The 22256-nt window shown below is 49.5% G+C and overlaps 1 protein-coding gene across 4 annotated transcripts in view; it reads right to left on the bottom strand.

The window, feature by feature from the left end:
* Positions 1–22256, bottom strand: part of KLHL18 (kelch like family member 18) — a 58642-nt gene that overhangs the window by 9450 nt on the left and 26936 nt on the right. For 2 of the 4 annotated variants that reach the window (XM_059729258.1, XM_019496630.2), the window contains exons 4-10: positions 22004–22202; positions 19941–20101; positions 19494–19630; positions 17968–18205; positions 14434–14538; positions 13996–14107; positions 3264–12636 (exon numbers count right to left, since the gene is read on the bottom strand). In XM_059729258.1, coding sequence (XP_059585241.1) covers positions 12250–12636; positions 13996–14107; positions 14434–14538; positions 17968–18205; positions 19494–19630; positions 19941–20101; positions 22004–22202 — 1339 coding nt within the window. In that variant the 3' untranslated portion in view covers positions 3264–12249. Of the gene's footprint in view, positions 1–1446; positions 12637–13995; positions 14108–14433; positions 14539–17967; positions 18206–19493; positions 19631–19940; positions 20102–22003; positions 22203–22256 lie in introns of those variants that run through there. The other 2 variants (XM_019496629.2, XM_014596094.3) reach the window with 2 other exon arrangements.

The raw sequence follows: 22256 nt of genomic DNA, 5'->3' as shown, positions 1-22256 counted from the left end.
GGCTAACTGGGCCAGCAATGGACAGAGCCCCGAGCCCCTCGTCTGGGGACAAAGGGGATAAATCTATAGCCCGCTGGTTAGGAGACTCCTTTGGGGATGAAAGACACTTAGGATCAATTAATTTTTGCAAGTCTGGAAGGTCAGCAGTCACTTTGCCTTCACCCACCTCCCCCACCGCCCAGACCGGGGAAACCTTAGGGTAGTGGTTCTCAACCGGGGCTACGAGAGGCCTTTCCAGGGGTGCCACAGCATGGGCACTGCCACGGGCACCGCAGCCAGGGGGAACTGCCCCACGTGCCTGTTTCTGGGAGAGCTTTGACTGCAAAGGGCTGTGGCATGAAGGGGCTGTCCTGCCTGCTTTGGGTTGGTCCGATAACCGTAATGCAGGCAGGAGCACCTCCATCGAGCTCTGCAGGAAAGACGCGCGGGGCAGCCCTCCTTGGTCGTGCTGGCAGCTGCAGCAGCAGCACCCTGGTTGAGAGCTGCTGCGGTAAACTGAGGCAGCACAATGAGGTGCCACCACATGGGTGAAGAGTGCCCCGAGTCCTAACAGGCTGAGACCCACGGCTTTGGAGAAGCCCTGGTCCAGGCACGTTTCCTTGAAAAGTTTGGGGTCGGCAAATCGGTGCTTTCCAACAATGGCTGCGCCAAGAGGCTCCTTACCTGCTGTCATCTTCTGCACCGCCCTGAGCTTGCGTGACCACATGCGTAGCGCATATTCATGCTGCAAAGTCGCTTAGCTAGAAGAAGGCTTCTCAGGTGGGGCACCAAGAAAGCCCATTGAGGGAGCTGCACCACCCGGCCCCGTGCAAGGTGAAGCCTCTCCTTCCTGCATCCAGAGCCCTGCTCCAGCCCCGGCAGTGCCTGCGGCTGCTCCTCCAGACAGCCACCGCTGCTCCCCTCCCTGCATCCCCGGCTCCCCTCACTCTCCCAGCAATGCCCTCTTGCTGCGGGTGGCTGGGCACGTGCATGGAGCCACGCTTTGCAGCTCAGCTCATGCCCTTCGCTCCTCCCATGCCCCCGGGACCAGCAGGCAGGGTTGTAGGGGGGGTTGCCAGTGTCCGAGACCCCACAGGATCAGCTTTGGCAGTAGAGGCTGCCCTGGCTCCCTCAGGAGTGATCAGCTGGATCAGCAATTCTCAGTCTTTTTAGGCTCAAGACGCCGCTCTGAACCTTTCCTGGATTTAAGACTGTAGCTCAGGGATTCTCAACCGGGTGTTGCAAAATTCATAGGAGGGCCTGGAGGCTGAACAGGTGAAGACCGCTGAGTTTGAATGATGCTGAGAGGCTGGTCCTTAAATTTTTCTACTGTAAGGAAGGGCAAAGCAGACCCGCTCCGTTCCCCGGCCTCCGGGGAGGGCTGTACAGTGTCTAGGGAGATGGATGACCACGTCTCCGACAGTTCTGCACAGCCGCCGGCACCACAAGACTCGCTCAGCCAAAATAGACATACTTCTATCATTTTTAATATAAAAAGGATTAAGTTACAATAAAAGTGCCCTTTTCACATACGTACAATGAAGAACACGGTCAGCCAAGCAGGGAAGCAAACTGATTCTTTGTGCGCAGGGGGGCGGGAAAAAAGCGATGAAAGCAATTCACATTTCTATCGCTTCGTCCCGCGATTGCAATAAATAGGGGCTGCAGAACGGCTTCGTTTGCAGAACTTCAACTTGTGTTTAAAAAAGTTTTGGTTTTCTTTAAAAAAAAAAAAATTATGGAAAACGCTATGGTAGAAAATTGCATTGACACAAAGGGATGGACAGGGCAGAAGTGGCATTGCTCCAAAGCAACGATTCGCAACCCCCCCACTGGCTTCTTGGGGTTTATTCTGGGGGAAAAAAAGGAACTGTCAGTCCCTCTTTCAGCACAAACTCCCTCTGCTCCTGGAGGACCCAGTTACAAAAACATTTTGGGCAACCAACTTTTACTGTGGGCTTCGCATTCGCCCGCAGAGACGGCACCAAAGGATGCTTTGGCCCTCTTACCACATTAGATCACAGCTAAAGAGGCAGTAGAGTGGGGGTCAAAATACGGGGGCTACCGATGGCTCTGCTACCAGCGGCGACTCTAGGAAAGCCCTTCAAAACAGCTGTGCCTCAGTTTCCCCCTTTACAAGAACTTAAAACAAGTGAGAAAGCTGCTGAAAGCTCAGGGCTGTAGCTGCTGGGTCATGTCTTGGCCCAGCTGGCAGAGACGAGCAGGGAGGTGTACCAGACAGTGCGGATACCCCTGTAACACGAATGCCTCCCCCGGCGGCACCCTTCAGCTCTCTGTACAGACCAGCTGCCTCTGAAGCATTTGTCAGAGGGGCGTGCTCTTGCACGTGGCGGCACACACGGGCTTGTCTGCACTACACCGTTTGACCAGCACTGCTACAGAGGTTGGGAGTGCAAAAAAGATCCCACCCTGCAGACCATGCTGACACCCCCCTCCCCCCCCCCATACACACCCACCCACACCTTTCTGCCAAGGAGGGGACCTGTTAGCCGGGGTACCCGCAGCTTGCTCCCTAGCATCTAGACCTGTCCTGATGGGGGGGAAAATCACCGGGCGCCAGGCTGGAGGGCACCGCTACCGCTGGTGCCGGGGGAGCTCTCCAGAAAGGCACCGCTTCTCAACGCGACGGCAACTCGCCCACGACTGGGGCTGCACTGAAGGTTTGTCTTTCATTCCTGCAAGTCTCGAGCATCACGCCAAACCCTGTAGCTGAAGCTGCAAGTTACACTCAAAGCAGCAGCCCTGGGAAAGCCACTAGTCACTCAGTCACATAAGCTTGGGTGGGGGAGAAGATGGGGAGCTCAGGGATGCACTGATATAGTGACACCTTGGATGCAAAGCTCAAAGGAAGGCACTGATTTGACACCATACAAAACGCTTGGTAGAAATAGGAGCCCTCCCACCCTGTACTCACGTTGCATTGCACAGGAGAGCTTGTGTGCAACGTCTATACAAAGCTTCCTGTCCTTCGAGCCAGAGAAGCACCCCTGGTCCCAAACCCTACCTTGCAAAGCAGGTGTCCCACCCAAGCCTCTCTCCCAGCCAGTTGCTGGGCTTCAGTCTCAGGCTCCTAAAGCAGCCCCGGCTTCCAGGAGACTGAGACACCCTGCCTAGGGCCAGCTTTTCAGAGGTGCCAAGGACTGGTTGCTGCTGCAGATCACAATGGGAGCTTGAGTACTTGGCACCTGCGGAAATTCAGGCTCGAGGCATTTCAAACTGAAGTCCCCAGAAGAAGCAGGGGCTTGAATATAAGGGGCTTTTACCATGCAGGTCTGTAAGACACGGCTGCTCCCTCATAGCACGCACATCCTTAGCTCTCCGCACAGGCCAGGCAGCTTTGCAGTATCCCTCACAGAGGAAAGCATTCAAAAGAAATGGGTGCACTGAGCAGTGCTAAGCCCATGCCTGGAACATGCACCAGCGCAGGCGACTGTGTTCTGCTTAAAGGAAAAAGAAAGCAGCAATGGTTTGCACTTCTCTTTGGTTCCCAATCACTGGCCAGCAAATTCACACACAAGAAAGAGCCTTTTTAGAGGGCAGGGAGCCTGCAGGAAGCTTCCTCAGGTCAGCTGCCTTTCCACTCTGGCCTTATCAAATAGGATCTTGAGGGACAAGCGGATAGCTGAGCTGTGCTCAAGCAGGTGGAAACAAAGGGCAAACTCCCCTCCTCCTCTTTCAGCTGGCCTGCGGGGGTTATTCCAGCTGGGTCATGGTCAGGGCTGGAATAGTAACCTACCAAGACCACTATGTGTCTGAAGGGAAAGAAGAGAAATGGCCAGTGGTAATGCACCGCACGCCAGACAAGGACCAAGTCACCCGTGCTTGCGGCTGCACTGAAGGTCTGACTTTCTCCACAAGTAGGTCCCAGCAATCTTGGGACCTGCCAATGTCCCACAGAAGGGAGGACTTTTTGCTGTGGACGTTGTTCATACCTTGAAGGAGGAAACATCGGACTTCGTTTCTCCTTCGGGAAAAGGGAGCCCACTTGGACCTACTGCATAAGATCACGTCACGTGCCTGTGTTGCAAGCACTCCTCACCGGGCAGGACACAGGCACTGAACGCATGGCACGTGCTGGTATTTCAGTATCGGAGGAAGAGCTGCAACTCCTCCCCGCATGCTCGTTCCTGTAGAAAGCTACAGATGGAAAACAGAGATGACTCCATTCGTCACAGGAGAGAAAAGAGAGCAAGATCTCATACCCAACTGGACCAAAACGGCCAGCTGAGCCTGGCACCCCCTCTCCTGCAGCGCCCAGTACAGCTCAGGCATAAAAAAGTGCTGTAAAGCAGGACCAAACTCCCTCTGAGCCCTCTGCCCCATTGTTTTAGCAGTTTTATATAAGAAAGCCTAATTCGAACACACACGATAGATGGATGGACAGACAGACGGGCAGATTTGATGCCCAGTAGCATGGATGAATCCATACTAGGCAAGGCAAGGCTGGGAAGAACCGGGAAGACCAGAAGAAAAGGTGGCGTATGACTGACCCATCTCATGGCAAATTGAGGAGCTGGTAAAACTTGACACACGCACAAACAGTCTCATTAACAGATGCACCAACTCCTTGGATGCAATTACAGCTGAGCATTAACCAACTTCTGAGACCCGGACCTGAACACCGACTAGCTTGGATGAATGAATAATCTTGAGGCTTTTCAGCTGCGAGGATAACCAACCAGGACAGACTTTGGATGAATCTCATAAAAAAAAAGGGAAGAGATGGGGGGAAAAAAATAACAGCTCCCTTCCAAAACTGGTTATTGTTGAAAATACCAGATACCAGTGGAGAAGTCACCCACACACACTCATGAAATCAGGCCAGTAAAAATAGGGCTACATTCTTTCCAGCAACATAACAGTCCTTTTGTTAACGAACGCATCAAATTTTGCAATGAAGGAAGCAATGGGAGTTTTAAAACCAGGATGTTACACAGTTGAATGTCAACTGGATTGCACTGTGCATTGAGCTAGGGGTTCATCAAAAGGACACGAAAATAGGACATTCCCCACCTTGGCCGCCTGCACGTTGCTTGGAGAGGCAACACAATGGTGAGACGCACGTTGAACGAGACTGTGCTGAGGCACCAGGCGCTGGAGGGAATCTCAAAAGGATGTACTGAGTGTCCCCAGTACATTTTACACTGAATATATCCATCCACCCCTCTGAACTTTGGGGCTGATTTTGAGTCTTCAGTCTGTAGCCCATCGTGCTGACCATGCCGGGCAGGCTCCCTCTGTGTCTTTGATCTCTTTGAAATGTTGATTAGACCAGTCTTGGCAATGAGCTGTTAGTTTTCTGTTAATAATTATTAATTTTCTGTTAATAATATACCAGTCAGAAGTTACTACATTATGTGCACTCTCCCATGCCAGCTAAAGGCCAGCAACTTCCTCAGCGCATCTGGAGTGGTGTTCTCGCATCTTCTTGTACCAGCTCTTCCAAGCTTTCCATGGGTCGTCCCCTACTTGCATCACAACATCCACGTCCGTTGTCAGCGCGCGTGGGAGAACCTCAGACACGACCGGGACTGGTTTCTCCGTGGATGTAAACAGAAGTTGCTTCACTGACTGCAGTGCCGTGATGCTGATTTAGGCTAGAACTAGGAACAAACTCATTGTTTAAAAAATCTGCATGTTAAAACAAGGGTGCTGAAAGAGTTTGGGATAGAACTGACAAATTGCGGAGAAATTGGAGAGAGTCCAGCGCACGGCAATGAAAACGGTTGTGGGGCTGGGGGACAGGACTGGTGAGGAGAGGCTGACGGATCTGGTCTTATTTAGGCTGCAGAAGAGAAACCGAGGGGGATTGAATAGCAGCCTTCACCTCCCTGCGGGGGGGCTGCAAAGAGGCTGGAGCTGGGCTGTTCTCAGTGGGGGCAGATGGCAGGAGAAGGAGGAATGGGCTCAAGCTGCAGCAAGGCAAGTTGAGGTTGGATATCAGGAAAAACTCTCACAAAGAGGGTGGTGAAGCACTGGAACGGGTTACCCGGAAAGGTGGTGGGATCTCCACCCTTGGAGGTGTTTAAGACCCAGGTAGACAAAGCCTTGGCTGGGATGCTGTAGGTGGGGCTGGTCCTGCTTGGAGCAGGGGTTGGACTAGATGTGACCTCCTGAGGTCCCTTCCCACCCTCATTGTCTAGGATTTTGTGACAGTCCCAGTTTTTGAGCAGCTCCTAGAAGAATGCTTTACTCTAGACGATCGTAGACATGGAAGTTAACATATAGTGAGGATTGATGCGAGGACTTTAATAAAAGACAGGAAGCACAAGTTTTAGCATAGTCACCTTCAGCAGCACCCCTTTAAAAATCGAAGCGCGAGGCTTTTCATTACCAAATCCAGGCCATGGCTATTTGAGATGCCTGAGCAATACCTGTTCACACAAGTATTTTTTGCGCTCTCCAAACTCCGGAGCCAAATCCTTTCAGAATTGTTTTGTTTAAAAAAAGAAATCAATCAATCGAATCAATCGCTCCCAAATTGTTCCAGTCTAACACTCGCCAGGGGGAAGTGCATTGGAGAAGAGAGATGCTTGGCCAGGGGAGGGGAACTGGCTGTAAGAATAAGTTGCCAGGTGCCAAGGAGACTTCTGGCACTAATTCATCAAGAAATTTGACTTGTTTCAGCCTGTTTGAAGAAACTCCATGACCACCACCTGTAGCAGCAAACCTTGTCATCTCATATCACCTGAATAATCTTGCTTCATGACCTAACCACCTCTGCAGAGAGAAGAGAGGGATCACACCATACGCAAAAGCTGCATGATCTCTGCTTTGGTTAGGACCAGTGCAATCCTGGTCCTAAAGAAGGCTGCAGTCCAGTCCCCCCCCCCCCCACTCTCCAACCAGTATTTCCACCCGGCGGGGACTATTAGGAAACACAAAATCTGCAGATGAAAGGGAGGAGAGAAGGGCTCAGTTTTGAGTCCCAAGTGGCCTCTTGGCACCTGTGGGCAACCTTGATCAGCATAAGAGGAAGAGTCTATGGTAGTGGTGGGGAGAGGAAGACTTATTTTAAGGATGAGAGGAAAGACTGACTTTTCACCCTACTGAAGAGGATTAAGGGCAAGGGGGGGATGTCTCGAACCCACAAGTAGACCGTAGGTCTCTATCAAGACAAATCGTAGCATCCAGCTCTCAGCATGGCCAGATGACCACCAAGAGGCAGGCTGATGGGACGGGAACTCCTGGTAGTGCTCATTTTCCAGAGGGGCAGTTGCAAGTATTTGAGTCTCGTGGTCAAGCTTTTTAGGCGTCTCAAGAACCTCCAGTAAAACTTCTGGGACCAAAAGCGTAAGCGTTCAACTTCTGTCAAATGGATAAACTGCAGAGTTTGGTACAGACTGTGTACTCCAATCTGTAGTACACAAACTACAGGTGACTAGAGGCAAAGTCTTAGAAAGGGAACAGTCACCAGTGACCTATTCTTCACGCGTGTGTTCAGAGTCACACATTTCCCTTGCGGTAGCAGACGTTAGCAGAGACAGGAACCCAGAGGCACAGTGTACCTTGAAGTGTTAGGGGCAGATGTGCGGCAGGCTTAGAAGCACCCAAGAATGGCTTGTCAACAACTTCGCTTTAACGGGATGCATCACCAACTCTGCGGGTATATGGGAATCTCAGGAGAGGTTTATCCTCTCCACCCCCCATATGAAAAAGCGAGCTGAAATGGAAGACGCACGCCACGGTGCACAGAGCACTAGGCTGGGAGTCAGGAGACCTGGGCTCTGTCGCTGACTTGCAGTATGAGCTTGGACAAGATGCTCCCTCTCTCTCCAGCCTCATTTTGGAGCATAGCTCCTGCGGGCCAGGCTCATTTTGAGTGGCACGTGCTGCTTCTGCATGCTCTGCCCTTTTTCTGCATGGGTATTTTGGACCCCTGGATATCCAGGGGTCAACCCCCCCAACACACACTGCTCCCTTACAGCATGGAAAACAGGTGAATGTGCAGTACATGGCACTGCCATGGCAGTCATCTGGACACAGCCCTTGTGTCTTTTTCCACTGGCAGCAACCGTGTCTATTTAGGCTGCAAGCTCCCTGCAGCAAGGACTGTCTGCTACTACACCTTTGTACAGCCCCTAGCACAAACATGGATAAATACTGATCACTGAATAGTTTTACAGGTGACTCGAAAGAGGCTGTTGGGCAGCACTGATGCAAAAGGGGAGGCTGGTGCCAGGGCGTTTAAAAACCACTTGCTTAGCTGGCTGTACGGTGTCCCAAGGAGGTGGGAATACAAAACAGACCTGATAGCAGGAAGCCCAGAGGAAACAGACATCCGCTGACAACCTTCATTCCCTTTCTTTCCTCCCCAAACCGATCTCTGGTTATGGCCATTTGGTTAAACTGGTCCAAAAGAAGCAAAGCAGGACCTCCAAGTGTACCTACATGGTATCTGTAGAGAGGGGTACTCTCTTACGTGTCTGCGTCGGTTTAGATGCTACTAACGCAGTATAATACGTGGAGCCCTCTGGGGTCTGCTCACCCCCAGGCCTGTTGGTAGAAGCCTTGTTGTCTGCAAACAGACCTCGTGTGCCAAAGTTACCAGGAAAAAGCCGAACGCTTAAAACCATACCAAAGGCTGTTGAAGGAACCAGCATCAACTCAGAGGAGACCTGGTGATGGGCACCTCGTGGGAAGTGAGAGCTGTCCTACCCTGGTGTGTGAAGAGCCAAATCCCGGGGGCCTTTCCAATACCACCGTGACTGTCCCGCTCAGTGCATCCAACTCACGGCTGCCAAGGCAGAAGCATTTCAAATAAAACCACCCCCAATTTGAAGGCAGCACATTGCAGCTCTACAGTTACCCTTTACCGCCAGGCAAGAGGCAGTAACGCCCTGGAGGCTGAACCTGCTTGTGTAATAAGTGCAGCCTAGTAAAAAATCTACTCATCCACGCCCTCAGTGCAATTTTAGCAGGGTGGTAAAATCTCTGGACGTACAACAATGCAAGTACATCACTGCAGCGGTGGGGGGAGCTCAGATAAGGGATTGCTACATGGACAGAAGACAAGCGACCCCCGTGTTCGAGAGTGCAACCCCTCACATCAATGATGTGATTTTTGCACGACTGCTGGAAGTTGTGTCAATGCCACACTCCTTTAAAAGCAGTGATGGGGGGAGCAAAGAAACATGAGCATTAAAGGATCTCTAAAAGCAGTATGCCCCTTAAAAATCTCCCTTTGTACTGCCCAACTGAAACAGCTTGGGAAGAGGATTAGCAACGGAAAAATGCTGCTAATTCCTTTTCTTGCCATAAGCCTTACAATGGAAAAGCAAATAAAATCCCATTCTGTCTCCAAGACGTACTAGTTATAAACTTGCAGTGTGCTGCAAACCATTTGATTTCGTTAGCACCCTGCAGTTCGTGCCCTGGAAACAAGCTTTGGTCTCCTTCAGAAAAGGCTGGAATCGAGTCTTAGCAGCAGGGAAATGCCAAATGAATTTACCCTCCAGCACGACCCACTGGTTGATATATACACGGGGAAAAAAAAGATATACCAGGACGAGCCACAGTTACACCAGATATGCTCATACAACACCTAAAACAGACACCGGTACCGGAATATATAGACAACACGTATATACCCAAAGTTAGAAACCTCAACTGCATTGGGGGTTTTCAGAAGCAAGGACATTCAGACTCCCCTACAAAGAGGTGGGGAACACCCTTGGCCCGGGCTGGCTCAGAGGTGGGCAGTGCACAGAGCCTCCCTGGACCCAAACCCCCATAAAGGAGCTTTAGCACTTTCAAAAGTTCACACAAAAGGCAGCAAACCGAGCTGTTTTCTCTCCCCCCCGTCGATGAAAGAGATTAGTGTTCGAGTAGAAGGGCCTTTCCCTTCCTGCCCGGCTGTTCTGCCCATGGGAGCTTGCCGCGATCTCAGCATCCTCGCACAGTGCAACGGCGGAAGCTGCGACTTGGGGGTTTATTGTGGACTCCCGCAGGAGGATGTGTGCTGGGCAGAGAGCTCCGCATGCGAGAGAAACAACAGCGAGCTAACACACGTTTACTTCAAGTTGGATATATTTAAATATCATCTCCGAGGACACAGGAGTCTGTCCTAGGCCACGTTGTCCATACCGTCCTGTCGGCCTGGGCATTTCAGCTTTAGGTCTTGTGCCGATCGAATTCTTCGATGATGCCGTTAGTGCGGGCTGCACCGAAGGGCTGACTGAAGGAGTCAGAAAGCCTACCTGGATATTGAGAATGCTGCTGATTTTTGATTAAGCAAAAAGAGAAGGTTTCAGATAGTGGTTTTCCTCCCAGAAGTGCCTCAGCCAGTGGAAAGCCACAGAGCCTGCTTGGCAAATCTTGCAAGTGATGTATATTTTAACCCACCAATGCGCCAACCACGGAGATGTGCTCCGAATGAATCGCTGCAGCATGGATCTGCTGTAGAAGGAAATGGCCAAGATGACACTTTTCTTCATCAAGGTTGCACAACAGCATCTGGGCGACTGGAACAGCTACCAGGCAGCAACATGGGAAGAGCAACTCAGACCCAGGTATCCATGGTCCAGGCCTGTAAGACACCATCCCCTTACATTGCCTCTTGTTCAAGTCTTCAGGGCAAAGGTGCAGGCCCAAGGACTCCAAAGTATTTGTCAGGTGGTACGTGCCACAAGTGGAGCAGCTGCAGGACACGGACCCACTTGTCCTTTCATTTGCAATCATTAAAAACAGCGGACAAGGAGATTATGAGAGAGTCAGGGAGGAAGGGGTAGAGATAGCACCTATTCTTCTGCCAGCAGACTGTGTGACAGCAGAACACATGGATAAAGATTTCCAGGCCGACTACTTGTTCCCTGCCAGGAACAGAAAACTTTTGCTAGCCAATTAATACCATGTCACCTGGCCACGCTGTAAAGATCTTTCCCACTCATCAAACTGAAAATGTAAAACACTTGACGGACTAAAAGCTAAGGCAGCAGTGAGTGTTTACGTATGCACGATTTTCCACTCACTCGCATGACGTCTCTTATGCAAACTCTTGCTGTCTGTCCCTACACCGTATTTCTCCATAAAGGTCAAGTCTGTATCTGAGCTGTCTGAAGCAAATGAGTATAGCAGGCCCTTCCTGGACAGAGACAAGAAACACAGCAGATCACAACGCAGTGGGGCCAACTCTGTATTTCAAAACCCACAGGACATTTTTGTGAAATCAAAAACAGCTGAATGCACAGCAGGGAATTTCCAAAGGAAAACCAAGGTGAGGCTCTGGGTTTTCTCCTCTGCTTGAAAGATCAGAAGAACCGACCTTGATCACCCTGTGACCCAGCTGTTTCTTGTATGCATCTTGCCTAACTTTTGCAAAACTAAAATAGAGATTTTATTTTGAAAGAGACACCTTTATTATTAACATTTTGGCCATTTTCTCACTTAAATCTAAGTTTACTGCTGGTGTCATTGATATTTCTCCCCTCCCCCACCCCATAACACCCTATTGTAACCTAGTTTTTTGGAAAAATTGGGAGGGGAGGAAGGAGGGACCTCTCATCCCCTGCCCCCTTCTTAAAATGGTTTGAGCCATTTTTTCCTGATCAAGTAGAACAAAATAAGTTACATTCAAAGGAGATAGCAAAACGCTGGTCATAAGGACAGCACCTCAGATGCAAAGGGGCTACCCATTTCCATGCATTTGCCCAACCACAGTCTTCTAAGAACCAACATTGGTGACAGAGTCCCTTCTGCTTTGTAATATTGAGCAAGATCTAGCATGCCTGGTAACAAGATAGAGAGAACCAGCCTGTTTGCAACACCCCAATTATTTGTTAATGATAAACTAGATCTTGACTTTTGGGTTGTTTGCCCTGAACATACTGCTTATACGCTCCCTCCCAGTTGATCCCAACACAGATTTACGCAGAGTCGAACCACAGCATACAGACTCCAGCGGTGATTCTCAAAAGCACTGCTTGTGGTGGACCCTGCCTGGATCAATGCTGTACCCAAAGCAATGGCTGGCAAGGGGAAGCCCCCGCCAGCCACAGGATACATTCGACACCCAGTCCAGGAGAGAGGTGGGCAAGTCTCGCTTGCATCCGCACACGTAATCTGAATGCCAAATTATTCGTCTATCTGGAACCTCAGCACGCAAGTTACAGGGTGGTTTTAGGACAGTTTGTGTGTGTTCATGAATGACACGAGCACCTGGAAATGTACCTCTCAATATCACATTATTATACCCTTGTTGGGTCTCTCCCAAGATTGTCACTTGAAGACGGCCGCCTTGTGCTTCCTTCTTCAGATGGTCAGGAGTGGTATGCACCCCACACCAACCCCTCCTTCGTGACATACCATGGGGGCCATGAACGTCCAGCGATTAGTTTCTGGGTCATACATTTCTACTGAATTGAGGTTGGACTGTCCGTCATAGCCACCCACAGCATAAAGGCGGCCACAGTTTGCTACCAGGGAGACACGGCTCCGCCGGGTGTTCATAGGGACAATCAGGTACCACTGATCCGCCATGGAGCTGTAAACTTCAGCAATGCTGAGGAAGCCGGAGCCGTCGTAGCCCCCGCACACAAACATCTTGCTGCCCAGGGAGGCGGCTCCATGTCGACAGCGTTTGTTGAGCATGCTGGCGACGGGATGCCACGTGGCCGTGTGATGGTTGTAGTACTCCACCTGTAGGGAGCAGAGGAGGAAAAATGAGAGAGGACTCTCACATTTACTATTTTTGCACTGGGGATTTCGCAGGAGCCTCCTCAGCCTATTCTGCTAGACACAGACAGTCTAGGAAATTTTTATTCTGCTTTCATAGATTTGGAGAATTTGGGGCCAAAAATACCATCTAGTTCGACTTCCTGTGCATCAGAGGCTAGTGCATTTCTGCCAGTTAATCCTGTACTCATGCCAAAAACTTGTGTTTAACTACAGCAGAACTACCAGAAAGGCATCCAGCCACCACGCAAAAGTCTCCAGAGATGGAAAATCCACTACAGTCCCCAGAAGCCTGTCTTCATGATTAAATTGCTCTGTTTCCTATTGGAAAGTGTCTGGTTTTAGCTTGCAGCCATTACTTCTCGTTAGGCCTTCTGACTTATACAAGAACAGTGCGGATCGCTCAAGAATGGAGTAGTCAGAATGAGTTTACATGTAATTTAAGGGACAGCATCTTCCTATAGCACTGGACAACTGGCGGAGCTCCGGCACAAACCTGACAATGGAGAGGGCCAGGCAGGCAGGTAATTCCTCAGCCCTGTCCAACTTCCTGGGCAGGTTGCCTGATCAGTTTTTTGTAGGCTGCTAGGGAAGGCAGTAATAAGACAATATTACTGACCACCAAACCCTTTGGTTTGGGGGATCACAATCCGGAAGCAGCCAGACAAGACAGATTCAGGCCCAGAGAGCAGCACCTCTCTACCAAGTCGGACGGATCAAAAGCCTTTTACCTCCTACCACATTAGACATTCCCCGCAAAAACATGAGGAACTCTAGACATCAGAACCGAGGCTAGGATCACATGGGGAGCAGCTTGACTATCCTGCCCCATCCACTCCTTTCACTTGCTGGATTTATTTTAAGGATCACCATGATCTCTGAAAGCATACCCCACAGGCAAAGAAAGGTGAGGGAATACAGTTTGGCACCTGGGACTTTTAATGGGGCTCAGCTATGATGGTGTACAGAGGAAAGGAGGGGGTAGTGACAACAGAATAGATGTGTGCGCTAGTCTCACTTCTGCAGAAAGTCTCAACAGTCAGTCGTGGACAGAAGAGAAAAGGCAAGGCAATTTCTCAGTCCAAATCTTCAACAACTGCCCAGCTCATTGACATACTTGCACAGGCAGCATCCAGGGCTAGGTCAAGAGGCGTTGTTGAGAATAACGAATTGGGATTGCATACGCTTGGGCTGGGGAATGCTTGCTCAGCTCCAGCCCCCCTTTTACGCCTGCTCTGGTCAGTGAGGTTAGTCCAAATTTCATGCTCGCAAAACGAGGAGGAAGCCACATAGTGAGGAACAGTCAACGAGATTCCAACTTACGCTGCTGAAGATCTGTAAGCCGTCATGCCCTCCAGACACATAGATCCTGCCTTCAAACACTGCGACTCCGGCTGCGCTGCGGTTGGAGCTCATAGGGGTCACTACTGTCCACCTTACCAAGAGACGAGGAGAAAGGCAAATGCAGGATTCTTATGTAAGTACTGCTCATGTCCACAGAGACATGCATACGCTGAATACACCGTCCCGCGGATTATCTAAAGGTTCTGCACATTGCTTAAGACTTAAGTACTGGGTTTTAGCATTTTCCACTTCGCTTCCCGGTAGTTTTGTGCTAAAACATCCCTCCATTCACTTCCTTTGAATTAAAGAACCTATTCTTAGCTCGGCACCAGGTGAAATATTGGAAAATAAAGTCTATTATTTCAGCTTATCTCTTTTAAAGAATGAAGCGGCAGCATCATATTTTGAAGCTCTTACTTGTCTGTTTCTGGCGAGTACGTCTCCACAGAGTTGAGGGATGAGTTTCCATCGTACCCTCCGCATACGTAGATCTGCCCATCCAGCACCACGGTTCCCATTGCGCTGAAATCAATTTGACATTACCAGGTTAGATGGCTTTGACTCGTAAGAAAAGGCAAATCTCTGCCAAGTGCTATGTTCTGCCACCGACATTCAGCTGTACAGAACCGAGTATCTGATAATCAAGATACCAGATCTAGCTAATGAACTACACAGTTACATGGCCTCTCTCATCACAGCATTGATCAACAGTGGGACCGTAATTCATTAAGTCTGGAACTCCAATCAATTAAGTAGCTTGCTGGACTCTGAGAAGCCTTTGCTATGAAAGATTTATAACCACAAATGTGCTTCAGCCCCGACCCAAAGGGACAGCTGCTAGGAAATACGACGTTTGTCCCCTGTTAACTGAGGAAGTCAACTAGTGGTAGGTGTTTTGCAAGCTACAAAAAGGTACAAAATGACAACTCAGTGGAGCAGACGGAGTCAACTACTGAGCTATGGTGGATTGAAAACAAGGATGTAAAGTAAAAGATTCAGGCTCTCATTACCTGTTAACCCAATGGTCCAAACTGTGGATTTTTACAGGTAACAAACCATAAGTGCGAACACACGTTGTTCCAAAATCGCTATGCTCCACACCTCCAAAAGACAAAAACCAGTTGAACTCAACAACCCTACTCCAAGTAGAGTCTCAACCTTGGAAAGGGGCAAGTGCCAGAGACTCCAGGAAACCCCACTAAGAATTTCTTTGCTGTGGCTCATCTTAAGGGGAAAACCATCAGATCCCATGGCGATAGGCACTGCTATAAAACCTTAAGAAAAGGTAGGTGTTGCCTTGTGCCAAAGCCCGATAAATCACCTACTGTAATTTAGTAGATGAAGCACGTGGCACAACACAGACTTGGACACAAGATGCTCAGACCTAGCAGAATCCCACCTTGGAAACAAAGCCTCAGATTCACATTTGTGCTCCTTATCAAGCCCCATTATTTCCTCTTGGTATTCATCTTGAATGTTAAAGCCAATATAGTACTGCAAACAGCCAACTGGCTTGAAATGAGCCTTCAGTTAAGCTCTTCTCTCTACAGAAGCCTCTGGGACCACCCTGCTTGGCTTCAAAGGACTCTGCTGCAGAGCAGCTCAACCATGGTAAAGAAGTGGTTGCTGCTTATTGTGGGAAAGGCTCAACACTAGTGGGAACCTTATAGCTATGGAAAACTGAACTTTCCTAGTGTAAGTTAAACTATGGGCAAGCTCACTGGCTGGAAGCGGTCTCAGGAATTTATATAGGAGATCTTCCCTGGAGTCAGGCCTACAGCTTTGTTCAACTACAACATGACAGGCACTCTACTAACTCCTTTCTGGGATGCATATAGGACGGCGGAAAAGAACTTGCATGGTTTATTTGTGATATATAAGCACTGCTATTTACTGGGTCAGACCACAGGTCCATCTTGCCCGGTTTCCTGTGTCCAGGGGTAGATGCAGGGGGGAGAGTGGGGTACGCTGGTGCACTGGCACCCACCTTCGATTCCTGGTCTACCCAAAGTTTAAAATCAAATGGCTGGTAGTGGCAGAAGCATTTCAAGTCAGGGAGTGCTAAGGGGGTCCCTTGACTTCATGGTTTATTACAATCTACCCAATTCCTTCTAAACTCTTCATCCCACAGGTGTTAACGACCCCTTTTTAACAGTCTTGATGTGCCACCAGTCAAGCTATGCTTCGTTCTGCCGTCTGTTTGCTGCTCCTGGTGATGAAGCTCCTATTTCACAGCCCTTTCAACTCATTCCAATGAAGTTGTATTTGTTCTTGCATCAATCTTAAACTGAATAACATAGCTCTGGGCCCCTAGCATATTTAGTAAAGCTTCTCGTTTCTTTTTAAACCAGAGAAGAACGTGTTGTTTTATATGCAATGATTGCACCTCACGTCTGCATCCCCTGTTTCAAATTCTAGCTCTGCCCATGCCCGTCTCTCAGTGCCAGAGAAGAGATACTGAAAGGGAGAGCGACCTGGGTCTGACCACGGTTTTTTCCCCCCACCGTTCCTCTCTCACTGCAGCCTCCAGCATTTAAGGTTTGGGAAGTTCTGACGTTGGCAGCAGATGGCTAAGGAAAAGAGGCAATCATGGAAGAACTGCTTTCATGGGTTTGTGGCTTGCTTATTCTCCACATATTCCCACTAATGCGAATGCAATCGGGCAGCTCGGTAGATGCACAGAACCTGCTCCACCCCACTCCCCACTGCGTCAAACACATATGCTAGATGCTTAAAATACCCCAAAAGACTTTTATTATTTTCTTTTAAATGTAGCACTGAAGCCTCTCTGACCAAATGCAACCCCAGCAGAGCCACCCTGCTGCCACCAAGCTTCAGGTTCCCACATGAGACATCCAATACTGGGATACATGCAGGACATTCCTCCCAAGTGATTCATGCTTGGAGCGACCACAAACCAAAGGGGACACACGTGCCTTTACAGCCCAGGAGAGCTGCAAGGCTTGCAAAAAGCAAACAATTGAGCAGCTTAGTGACCAAGCACCAGGCAAGAGAAGCCACAGCAAAAACAATGCAAGCCACGAACATGTTTAAATTTGGAAGCGGTGAGATGAGCCAGAGGCTGTTTGTGGTGGGATGCAGCAAACAACTTAATAGAAGGGGGGCAACATCACTGGTCCCATAATGATGAGGTTTTTCCTGCCAAGTAACACCAGAAGATAATTCCTAGCTTGGTTGTGAACTGCACTAACTTCCCCTTGCTCAGCTGTAAGTTAACACACGCCCCATCTTGCAGAGCTCAGACTGCAAGATCCCACAGCCTGTGCTCTCCTTTTACTTCCCAGTGCTGGAGCCTCCATGTTCAGGACATGTCTGTGAACCTCAGCGACGGAGGAAATCCAGTCTTCCATCATTGTGCCAGTTCAGGCACGTGCCTCGCACTGTATTTTCTGCCATCTTAAAGAGGGCTTCTACTCTAGGCCTGGGGAAAAATCAATCTCACATCCTTATAGATCTTTTGCCTTTAGTTTGACCTCACTCCTTGTGTTGTCTTGTGCTGCCATAAGTGATTATCACTAATGCTACTCGGGTCTTTTTCAGCTTCCATCCCACACTTAACCTGCTTAGACGTATGTAGCCGCTAATATCTTCCTGTCATAAGCCAACCCCTCTGGGCTCTGAATGCATTTTGATGCTGTTCTCTGGACTCTCGGCTAGCTAGCTGATCTCGTCACCAGAAGGATGTGCTCAGAAAGGAACATAATAATCCAAATGTGGTTACATCAGAGTCAGGCAGAGCCCAGCCACTTCCTCCCGGGGCCGTACCTTTGCACACAGGCCCAACACGCACACTAGTCTTTCCATGACTACAAATACATGTCTCACCTCCTGAAAGCATGTCACTTCCTAGATCCCTCCCCTCTCCAGAGAGCCTTTCTGCCCTCTTCCCCTCCAATGCTTTGTGCACGAGGGAGTCGCTCTCTGGCATACCTCCGTTTGCTGTTCATGCTTCCCACTTTGGACCACAAATCCGTCTCTGGGTTGTAAACTTCCACCGTACTCAGCCGCAACTGGCCGTCGTAGCCACCGATGGCATACAAGAGTCCGTTCACCACCGCGACGCCCACTCGGCTGCGCGCCGTCGTCATTGGCTGGCACTTCTCCCAGTGATTGGCAATGGGGTCGAAGACTTCCACCACGTTCAGTGAATCACCTGCATAAAAATGTGCTACTCAAATTAAAAAGTGGCATGTGTTTCTCAGAGCCTCTGCTGAAGGGAGGCTGGAGCAAAGCTGTCAATTGGTTTCCAGGAAGTCCTTCCACACGTGGATAAGCAATACGGATACATGGGTTCTGCTTGAAACTTCAGGGGCAAAACTTATGCCCAGTGTCACATGCCCCTTGCCCAGACCCGACTGCTGACAGGAGGCAGCAGAGATGGGAATTCAGTCCTCAGGCTAAGGAAGCATATTGAGCCTCTCAGTGATTCCTGCTCCAGCCGTAGGGGTGACGTGCCCACCTCAGCCCTTGAGCAACTCAATTCCTACATGACGGTCAACTGCAACAGGAACAGCTCCATCAGCCAACTGGACTAGTTCTACCTTGTCCTAGTGGAAAACTGCTGATTGTAGAGGGAAACCCTGCCTCACAATCCCAACTACTTGCAGACTCCTTCAGTTCTGCCTGCAGGTAGGGCCCTTTAAACGCCCAGAGGTGGTGGCAGGCTCTGGGGTTAATGGGCAATAACGATGGACTCCGGTGACACCCTGAAATCAAAGCTTCATGCGTGCCAGCCTGGCTGACTTCCGCTTTCAGCAAGAGGGCACACAGGTAGGCGAGCCCTAGGAGGCAGCTTTGTAGACGGGGCATGCCAGGCAGATCTCAGCAAAGCACTGAATGGCACATACCTCGTTTTAAATGTCTACTGTAAATGTGTTATGGGTTTAAGCAGGTCAGCAGCTGCCCTTTGGAAGGGCTGTGATTAGCAACATTTCAGCTATCCCTTGCATCACATTCTTTGTTCCCAGACCAAGCCAGACTAGGTAAGGGAGAGGGGTTTTGTGGTCAAGTATAACTGAAAAGTTTGTTAAGGAAATGAGCACAGGCTTTACTGCACAGGGACCGCTCCTCTGACACCTCTGCATTGTTTTACCTGTTTCCTGCTTGGTTGCATCAATGCTGCCAATACATTGATTTTATTGTTGCCTTCAGGGTTCTCCCAATTTAAGATTTTAAAGGACGATTTAACAAGTCTGCGTTGGTGCCATTTCAAAGGAACCGAAAACAGTGCCCCTGAGTGAGCCGTTCGGAACAGCTAGAGTAAAAGAGGTTACAAACAACGGGCAACCGCTACCTGAAATGTTTGTGTTGGCTTGGTGGTAGGAGTGTCAAGGTGCTGTGGAAAAAAGGGAAGAGAAGGAGAAACTGCTCAACGTTGTGTGGGGCCAAGAACAACATTTACCACTCAATATGCCAAGTCACTCTCTGAAGTCATGGGGAGCGGATATGCAAGGTACCTGCTGAATTAAGTCCTCCCACTGCATAAATTAATCCCGCGATTGAAGTGCAGCATCGGGGACGGGTTTTGAATGCTGGGAGGTGGGGCCGGCGGTCTGGCATTAGGTGATAGTCTTTTGCCTCGTCGACGAGGTCCCTAGAAATAAGATCAAAAAGCAAGATGATAGTTTGGTGGGGCATAGGTCTTCTGTGAGGAAGACTGCCATTTTACCAGCCATCTCTGTTGAGACTACCACTAATTATAGCAACCTTTGAGTCTGTTCTTTCAGAAGGTGGCAGGCTCCCTTGGCAGAACAGCATGGGGAAAGCTCTCTTCTACTACCCGTGACATTTTGGTCCACAGAGGCTGAACGGTAGTTTTTAGGACTAGTCATCCAACAACCCCTCTCGGCCCTGAAGCTACCACTACTTGTTGGCTGGTTCTTCGGTCACCCATATGCACACACCTGCATTTATGGCAGCAGCGGACAAGGTCATCTTGTTGCACGCGGTCAGTGAGGAATTGAGGTCGACAAAGGGGCAGTCGGATTTTGGACAGCAGCTCAGGCAAGAAGGTTTCCCTCTGATCTCGGTCGTACCGTATCCAGGCCAATGCAGCTTCAAACACCTGTCAGAAGAGAGATGAGTGAGTTCTTGTCACGGTTTTTGCTTTTGCTGTTCTCTTGTGGGGGGGGAGGTCTTGTTTTCTTGCTTTTGAGGCAGCTGTCATGAGGATGGATGAAGGCAACTTAACTAGCTGTCAATAAATAAATGGTCTTTTGGGGGCAACCTGTAAGCAGGAGGTAGAAGCTCCTCAAGGAGTTCAGGTCAATGAGCTCACCCTCTTTCTCCACTTCTGGTCCACTAGATCTCAACACCTAGGCCACAGAGCTCTTTCTTCCCCATCCTCAGCCAATATCCTTTTGATTATGGACTACTGCAAAGACCACTAAGGCTTCCTAATTCACTACAAGGGTCTGTAACAATACAAGATAGGGCATTTTTCCCTAGGGCTTAGCTTTGGCAGTTCTTCCCTCACCCTATAATGGCCCTAGCAGGTTGACTTGCTGGATACTTAACCTGGATTATGGTGGCCATTGACCTTATTGCACTTAAACCCAAATGAACGAATACATGTAAAGTCACTCGCCCATTGTAATTATACTGTTGCCATTGCAATCAAGAGGTTACATTGGCCTGAAGAGCAGGAGACAGGAATTTGAAGTGGGATCTTTTTGCTGAGCAGGGTTAACACCATAAAGGCAGGCTGCTTTAACCAGTTTAGCCTCTCCTGCTCCAGGAACTGAACTTTCTATCTTATTGCAAAGAGTTTTCTGGTAAACTAGCGAGTGTGTCTGTGGTTGCCACTGCCACCTCGTGGTATAATCTTGCCACTGAGCAGAGCACTAACCACGGTGCACACATTCACGCTGGGTGGTCCTGTACCACAGCTGGTGGCTCTGGAGAAAATGTGAATAGTTGTCCACATCAGCAGAATCTTTTAAAAGCCTTTTCACTGACGCTGGACAAAGCCAGAACCTCCCACTTCAAGCCTCGAGGCATTTCCTCCATGAAAAGCTCGCATTTCACCCCGTGGACAAACGAAGCAGAATGCTACACCACATGAGAATGCATTCATCTCTGCAGCAGCCACTAAGCACAACAGAAGGGAAAACTTAACCAAAGGCACTTGGACAGAAACCTCCTCTCCTGGGAGCTGCGGGACTGCCTCAAATAGGACCTCTATAAAGAAATTTGAAAAAAACACCAAAAACCACAATTCACCTGCCTTCGATGCAGAAATGGTCGAGTGAAATGCGTCCAGACTATGGAGTTCCCCTGTGGTGGGTCATTTCAGACCTGCAGCCAGGCCCGGCCTTTCTTTACACGAACACTTGTAGAAGTCTGATACTTCATCAGGAATAGCCCCATCGTGAGCTACCAAAAGCTGGCTGGGGTCTTGGCAGTGGGTGGGAGAACCAAACTGCTGTATGTTACTAGCTGAAGCCCAGACCAAAATCAGTACAGTCAGGAGTTCAGGCTGTTTAAAACGGCTTTGCTTCTTTCAGTTTAGCTCCTTAAGGAAATGGCTCCGTGCTAGGGAAGTCACCACTCTTAACTTACTCTCTCATTGGCAGTAGGGTTGTTATACAATTCGAAAAGGAACCAATTATTCACCCTCAATACTGCCAGAATGGAGCTGAAACACGCCAAAGCCTTTACAGCCGTGATCTATGCTGTAGCTATTATAGGAATTACCTCCAGGGCCAGCTACCCAGTCTCTTTCACCTGAACCAAAAGTCAACGATTGAAACAGAGGTGCAGGGTTCAGGTCTTAAAGAGCTTATTCTCTGCTACTCAACATTTCAATGCATGTCAGTGCAATAGCTTCTAAAAACTGCTGCCCGTGGACCCTTTCCAGGAGTGCTTCCAAACCAAGAGTTTTGGAAGCAAAAAGACACAGCAGTCGAGGGCTCCTTTCAAGGCAAAGCTGTTCCTGCTATACCATATGCCAGCTGCATAGGCCTACCTGCTCCTCTGACTTGACATTGAGCTCGTCCCTTGAAACCAGCTCCAGGACGTCTTCAAAAGGCAGCGTGAGGAACTCCTCGGACATGGACACCTCCACAAAGTGCTGGTGGATGAAGCTATTGGCAGAGTCGTAGAGCACCGCGCACATCATCGTTTCTGCAAACTGACGCACTCCCAGGCAGTTCTTTGGGTGAAGTCTGAGGGTCACAAAAAACACCACCCGTAACATTAATGGTGGGTTGAAGGGTTTA

Source organism: Alligator mississippiensis, chromosome 5 (assembly GCF_030867095.1).
Source record: "Alligator mississippiensis isolate rAllMis1 chromosome 5, rAllMis1, whole genome shotgun sequence".
Lineage (NCBI taxonomy): Eukaryota > Metazoa > Chordata > Crocodylia > Alligatoridae > Alligator > Alligator mississippiensis.
Note: the sequence above shows the minus strand (reverse complement) of the source record. Positions and strands in the feature narration are given on the sequence as shown.